This window comes from Oncorhynchus kisutch, linkage group LG19 (genome assembly GCF_002021735.2).
Source record: "Oncorhynchus kisutch isolate 150728-3 linkage group LG19, Okis_V2, whole genome shotgun sequence".
Classification (NCBI taxonomy): domain Eukaryota; kingdom Metazoa; phylum Chordata; class Actinopteri; order Salmoniformes; family Salmonidae; genus Oncorhynchus; species Oncorhynchus kisutch.
In genome coordinates, this window is record NC_034192.2 from 6,511,518 (window position 1) to 6,518,575 (window position 7,058).

Below are 7,058 nucleotides of genomic sequence, written 5' to 3' on the forward strand. Positions count from 1 at the left end.
CTGGTATGCTACATGCAATGAATTAGCACCACTGGATCAGGGAGGCTCCCACTTCTTTTCTTGTTTTTTTTTTCCATTCCACACTTCCTATCCTGTTCTCCAGTGGTCCAGCTATTTGTATCCCAAATCCCAGGTAGCCTACTGCAGATCCCAGTCACAGAGGATAATGACTACTGTTTCAATTATTTGGAACTGCAGCAGTGCATAGGATTCAGCCTGTGCAGAGACTGTGCTACTCAGATATCAATATATGGTCTTTTTTAATTGCCAGAGGATTGAAATGTAACTAGGGTAGGGCTTCAGATTGATGGTAAGCTTACCTTCTTCCTGTGGTAGGCCCAGTTGGATCCAAGGCTGGAGTTTTGTTAGGCAAATCTGACTGTTGGATTGTGGGCTGATCTCAGGTGGTCAAGACGTAATCTAAGTGTCTGCTAAATGCCTATATTATACATATCAAGAGGAATACAGTACCTTTTCAACAATGGGAGAAGTTGGTTCCTGTTTTCGATAAGTCTCTTCAATTTATATTTCATTTCTTTCCTATTGAAACAGAAAGGTCATCAACTTGAGAGGTTTAAAGAGTCTGAAGATTTTTGACATCCAGGGCTTTTTTTTTGTTGTAAAAATAGTGGAATTATCTTTTGTGAGCAAGTTTTTTAAATCATATTTGTCTGTTATCCCTTTAGATGTTTGCATACAGTCAGTTGATGAGTAAATAACACAGCAATAGAATGAAAAGAAATAGAAAATGCACTCGAAAATTAGGCAAATTCACGTTTTTTTTTTTTTTTTTATTGTTAAACAAAATCGTAAATGGAAGTCATATAACTAATTCACACTTACTTTCGCTCATTGGATGGATTTACTTCGCTCATGTTCGGTGTTTGCTGCTGCAAGGTAACATAGTAAACGAAATATTGAACTCAGTCAAACGCAATGGTCAAACTGACTATGCATACATACGCGTCATGTCATTATGAGTTCATGATGTCGTAATGGAGATACATTCGGACTGACGGCGGCGCGCTGTGAAAAGTGAAATTAACACGTAAAACAACGCATTATGTAACGCTAAAAATCATGATAACGTTTAGTGATTCACTTTCCATTTCTAGTTTTGGGAGAAATGAGCATTATCATTCACTCAAAAAACAACTGTCCACAATGTTCCATACCACAGGGGAGATGTTGCACAAACTCATTTGGGCCTATACAGGCGATACTGGAAACATGCTCACTACATAAAAAAGTAGTTTATATTGCATCTTTAATGTTTTATATTTACATATTGTACAAAGCTTTCGCTGAACAAAATCCACAAAACTTTAAACACAAATAGAATACGTACGTTGCCTATTCTACTGGATGTTAGTAAAATCAGGGTAAAACGTTATATAAAGGGACATTCTGTAGTTGCTACAGCCATTATTTTACTTTTAAAATAAGCTGTTTTACTCCAATGTTTGTGACAGAAACAATAAATCAACTACATGCAAACAAACACTACCGACTGGGCAGCCTTCAGTTCAACTTCTCGTTTTTATTTACATTTAGTTTAGTTGTCAACTAACGCGAATTTAACATAAAATTAACAACAAATGTCATGTCGTTTTAGGTTAAAAGTTGGGTGAAGAAAATATAATGCCCTTACCTTGACTTTTTGTAAATCCTATCCGTTTTTCACGTTGATTCAACTTCATCACATATATTTTTGGGGTTGAAATGGCATGGAAACAAAGTTGATTCAACCTGTTTTTGCCCATTGGGTATATAGCCTCAAAACATGGTTAAAACTAGTTTTGATATCACGGGTGGTCAGTCCTTAGATCCACAGCTTTGTCTATGAATTTCAGAGTTGTTACATTTCTCCAGCCTCATCCCTCAGCTTTTTACCAAAACGGGGGCAGGGTCTCCGCTTTGTTGTTGATTCAACTGATTGCCACTTTAACAATGATAATTTTGCATTTTAAGATAATTATATCCAGCAGAGTGCACCATTTCATTTACATGTTGGAGTGAAAACTAAAAACAGACAGAAGACAAACTCTCTTTGAAAGAATAAAACACACAAAAGGGTTTGAAATCTGAAGGCTTTGTTGTAGGCCAAAAAACAGTATAAGTTGGGAATTGTCCTTTGTTAAGTCAAATGGTCCAAAAGATGAGCTGTTATAAAAAGGAGAGCATGTACGACCACAGACTAATAGTAATTTACAGTACAATTTTAATGTCTCTTATAAAATAGACAGATCTAGAGGATTACAAAAGAAATCCTGAAAGTCAACTGTCAATTACACAGACCTCCTCTAATAGATAGGTGGGGTCAGTGACTAGCAACACTGGGGTGAAGGGGTTTGACCCGCACCATGCGAGACAGTCCAAGTCTTAGACCCTGCCCTGGAGACTTCACTGGGACACTCTGTGATGAGCCGGGACTTCTTCCAACGTGACCTGATGACAAGTCGTATGATAAAAATAATGGGTCAACTGGGTCTTAAAATGCCTGAATACAAGGCACAACCTTGTTAACAAACATGCAGTCCTACACCTGCTTATGAGATTACGATGACCTCCTTGACCTTTCAGTCAGTCTTACCTGGAGGATTCCACTTGGGTATTCTGCCCCCTGCTGGACTGCCAGAGACTGCAGGTCTGGAGACAGGAGAAGTGCCAGGAGACCTCTTGGGCACAGAGGCTGGCTTGGCAGTTGGACTTCTACCTAAGGTGGGAGTTTTTAGACTGGGAGTCCCTGTAAGGAACAGAAGGACAATTTGATTGAAACTCTGCAGGCTGGGAGCATAAAAAGATTGAGTTATTAGAATGGCAGTTCATAGTTCCTAAAGCTATTAAGTACCTGTCAAATGTGGTTTGGTTTTTGATGGTTTTGAAGGCTGTTTAGCTTTTGGTTGTCCCTTCTTGGCCGTCTTCTCTTCTGTGTTCTTTTTCTTTGGTTTCTTTACTGTGAACTCATCATCATCACTTTCAGCTGGATCACTGAAATCAGCATCACTCTCTGAATCTGAATAGAAAGGAATATTCAGTATACAGTACGCAACAAATGTGTCATGAAATACCTGGAATGTAGAAAAACAAAGAGCCTATGCCTTTGGGTTGCTATGACAACCTGGTGTCCCTTTGGGATTGTAGTCCTCATCGCCATCCTTCAGCATGCTCCTTTGCTGCTCTATAGCCTTGGAAGCTGCCTTCCTCTGTCTGGAGGGGGCGCAAGGGGATCCCCGATCATTCGTGATCTGGTCAAGGCCTAAGGGAGGAGAGGATCTAATCACAAAGGGATCACTAGTGACTGTGAGATGCAAAGGCATTGGATTGAATAATATTAAATAGATTTGGCAGTGGTGGGCATGTGTAGCATCACCACCCATGCATTTGAGATATCAAAAATAAATACCTAAAAGGTTGATGTCCACACAGGAGTTGGAAAGGCGTAATGATGGATCCAGATTTTCACCATCTCTTTGTGGTTGATTCTTGACATATTTTTCTAAAAATATATAGAATAAAACAAAATTCAATTGCAAATAATTTTTGGCAGTGAGTGAGAAATGTGAGTCATCCATTCTCTACTGTATGTATGTGCATATTGTGATAAAACTACCATGAAGCCAAACCACTCCAAATTGCTATTTTGCTGTTGAACAGCAATGTTTCAAACACCAGTTGTTAAGAATCAACAATAAAATGCAAACCTGGATTATAAGAACATTGTTCCTCATTTATCTCTGTGGTTTTAAGCAACGACAAAGTAAGAGCTGCTTCCAAATCTCTGTCATACAGCTTCTCATCCAATGGTTTCCTGAAAAACAGAGGTACAATTCTGATGTTAGTATATTTTACATTAAAGGCCTTCTCAAAGGGACATGTGACAAAAGTGTGACAAAGCAACACGTGATATGTGTAGTTGAATTCTGGTCATCCTGACCTGCAGTGCTGAAGTTTCACCGACAATACTGATCAACATAGAGCAGATTGATCACAAGGTTACATTCAGAGTGACTGTCACTCTGTCTCACCAGGACACATCAAAACACCCCTACTGCCACTGGCCTCAGAGACCTTGCCAATGACTCACCACACCTTGTGGCTTTTTGTGATTTGATGCATGGCAGATCACAAGCAACGCGTCTGGCTAAAATACTAATTTGAGTTTGAGCACTGATTTATGGAGTTCTTCTCTGGGCCAGTGGTCAGCATGATGTCATTCCATACACCATCTAGACACACTGTCCCGAATACTGCCTGCAACTGGCTATTTGTTATTGTTTATCTCTCACTATGCAGAATAAGGTGAAGGGGCACTGACTAAGGGCAACAAAAACATTCAGTGTCTGTTCTGAATGCATGCTTCTGTTTGCATAGCTGCTGTCACACACTACAAAACTGTTAAGAATGTTTCATACCTTTTGTCTCCACAACATATATATTGAGGAACAAAGAAACAACAAGTAATTCTATTGAATATATGGTGTTGTTTTATAAACGTTTAAGGGTTCTTTCTGCTTGTTTCTGATTCCACTTCCTACCTGTTCTTGTGGCCTATGGGTTGTGAGCTAGTCTCTTGACTGGAGGCCTTGTTTGAAGATTTCTTGCTCTTCTCCTGCGCTGGCTCTTTCACACTCTCCTTGGCTTTTTTGCTGGGTGGTGCTTTCACAGAGGCAAAATCATCATCTGTTTCCCATGATCAAAAACAGTGGGACACATGATTACATACAAACCATAAAAGGAGAAGGGAATTGCAACCCCAACTGGCTATTTACACCATAAATTAATGAAATACATTGGATTTGACATACCATCAGCCAAGTCCTGGAAATCTGAATAATTTACAAGCTTTGTCTTCCTGTCAACAAACAAAACACACACACACACACACACACACACCTTATAAGTGACGAGATTTGCAAGATCAAGTAATGTTAGTCTCTCTAGACAGACGGGTTGCCTCTCACAATGTACCAATGTCGGTCTGGGATTCGTACTAACGTTACGTTAGCAAGTTACTGTAGCTAATTAAGCTTAGCTAATAAAAAAAAGGTACGTTTGGTTACAAACCTCGATGGTCGCTCCATATCAGTTTTCTTTTCTTTAGCGATGGTTAAAATTATATTATTGCTCAAATGTTTTAATGATCGTATCATAAAAGTAGCCATAAAACATACTATGCAGATTTCTTTCAACAGTGGTCTCTGGTCCACGAAAACAAACTTTCAATCATCCCGCCCGAAAATGTGATTACAAATCTCACGATTTAGATTCGTTGATTCGTCGTTTCTTGTTCTTCACGTGTGTGTGTGAGACAAGGGACATTTTCAATTCTATAGTATCGTTGCGTCCTCTCTTCGTCTCCTTCTCAAAACCCAATGGAGAAGAATGTCAGAGGGGTGGGACCTCTGGCTTTCTCCTCCAATGTGTTGTGAGAAAGAGACGAGATCTTCCCAAAGATATTTATAACTACCCCTCCTTGTTCCATCTGTGTGATGGTGAGAAGAGGCGAATCTACTGAGAAGAAATACAACTTTCACCAATCTATAAACACAGGTCTAGGATCAGATTATACCAAAGTATAGTTTTTATTTTACCTTTAGTCAACTAGGCAAGTCATTAAGAACAAATTCTTATTTTCAATGACGGCCTCGGAACAGTGGGTTAACTGCCTTGTTCAAGGGCAGAACGACATATTTTTTTCCCCCTGGTCAACTCGGAATTGAATCCTGCAACCTTTCGGTTACTAGTCCAACGCTCTAACCACTAGGCTACCTGCTGCCAATAAAAGTTGAATCAACAATCAGTAATCAATTAACAATTCGAGGGGTTTTGTTTTGTACAGAAATCGTTTTCTGCTTTACTTTTATTGAATTGTAAATTATGTCATTGAAGTTGTAGAAGTAGCAAGTGTTATGTGTGGCCTCTGTTTCAGGGCTGCTGGAATGCTTTTGTTGCTTTTTTTTGTAAATATTATTAATTTAATTTATTTTTAAGGGGTGCTTTGTTTGAAAATTGTGTCAGTGTTTAAACCATGTACATAAAAAAAAAAAACATTGTGCCATCTGGTTTTATTAATATGAAATGATTTATACTTTCACTTTTGATACTTAAATATATTTTAGCAATTGCATTTACTTTTGATACTTAAGTATATTTAAACCAAATACTTGTAGACTTTTACTCAAGTAATATTTTACTGGGTGACTTTCACTTATAATTGATTTATTTTCTATAAAGTTATCTTTCCTTTTACTCAAGTACGACAATTTACATTGGCTGATGTAAACAGGGCTTCATAAATACATTTGATTGATTGATTGATTTGGTACTTTCTCCACTGGCGGGAATATTTGAGGGGGTTATTGGTAAAGTTGCCATACCGACCGGCAGATGGCACTATTTATTTATTTTATGTCGTTTGTCATGTGTGTCCAACTGGAATGTATGCAGCCGGCTATACACTTGTGTCCATTCAGGATGCAAGCTTGTCGATTTCCTTCTTAACTAGCTTTAATGGCGAGCCGCCAGAAAAGAACTGGAAAAAATATGCGTACTGTGTTAATAATAAATACACGCCATTTCGTTCAGCCAAGGGTAAACAAAAGACTGCTGCAACAGGATTGGCTGAACATCAGGAAGTACGGTAGCATTAGCCACTCTAGCATGGTGGTGGAACATTATGTTGTATTATCAAGACATTAAGCATATTTTTACTGGCAGCTTTCAATTCAAACTCTGTGTCAATCTAAGTAACATAAAAATAAAAAAATAAATCCCAGTCAAAATTAGTCAGTTTAAACTAGAGATTTACATTTTTTTGCATGGCCTGTGTCTCAATCTGCCGCATGACGGCTTTCCGCAATTGCGGTGGAAGGAGGCCGACCATGAGTGTTAGACCATGAGACATCATGAAAATCGTTCTTCTCACAAAAACGTTAGTATTGTTCGAACGGTTTGGGCTACAAACTAATGTCACCACTTTATGGAAAGATGAGACTCACTCACACTGCCCTTTCCCACCTGGACAAAAGGAAAACCTACAGTGTATTCGGAAAGTA

At 38.7% G+C, this 7,058-nt stretch overlaps 1 protein-coding gene across 1 annotated transcript; it reads right to left on the reverse strand.

Annotated features, from left to right (window-relative positions):
• Positions 1–1,250: 1,250 nt before the first annotated feature.
• LOC109910045 (RAD51-associated protein 1-like) lies at positions 1,251–5,425 on the reverse strand. The gene is made up of 9 exons (XM_020509194.2): positions 5,068–5,425; positions 4,809–4,855; positions 4,539–4,683; positions 3,705–3,811; positions 3,407–3,499; positions 3,122–3,259; positions 2,852–3,016; positions 2,594–2,746; positions 1,251–2,448 (listed from the first exon to the last, which is right to left on the reverse strand). The coding sequence occupies exons 1-9, from the start codon at positions 5,163–5,165 to the stop codon at positions 2,321–2,323; spliced, it is 1,074 nt and encodes a 357-aa protein (XP_020364783.1). The 5' UTR covers positions 5,166–5,425; the 3' UTR covers positions 1,251–2,320.
• Positions 5,426–7,058: the final 1,633 nt, after the last annotated feature.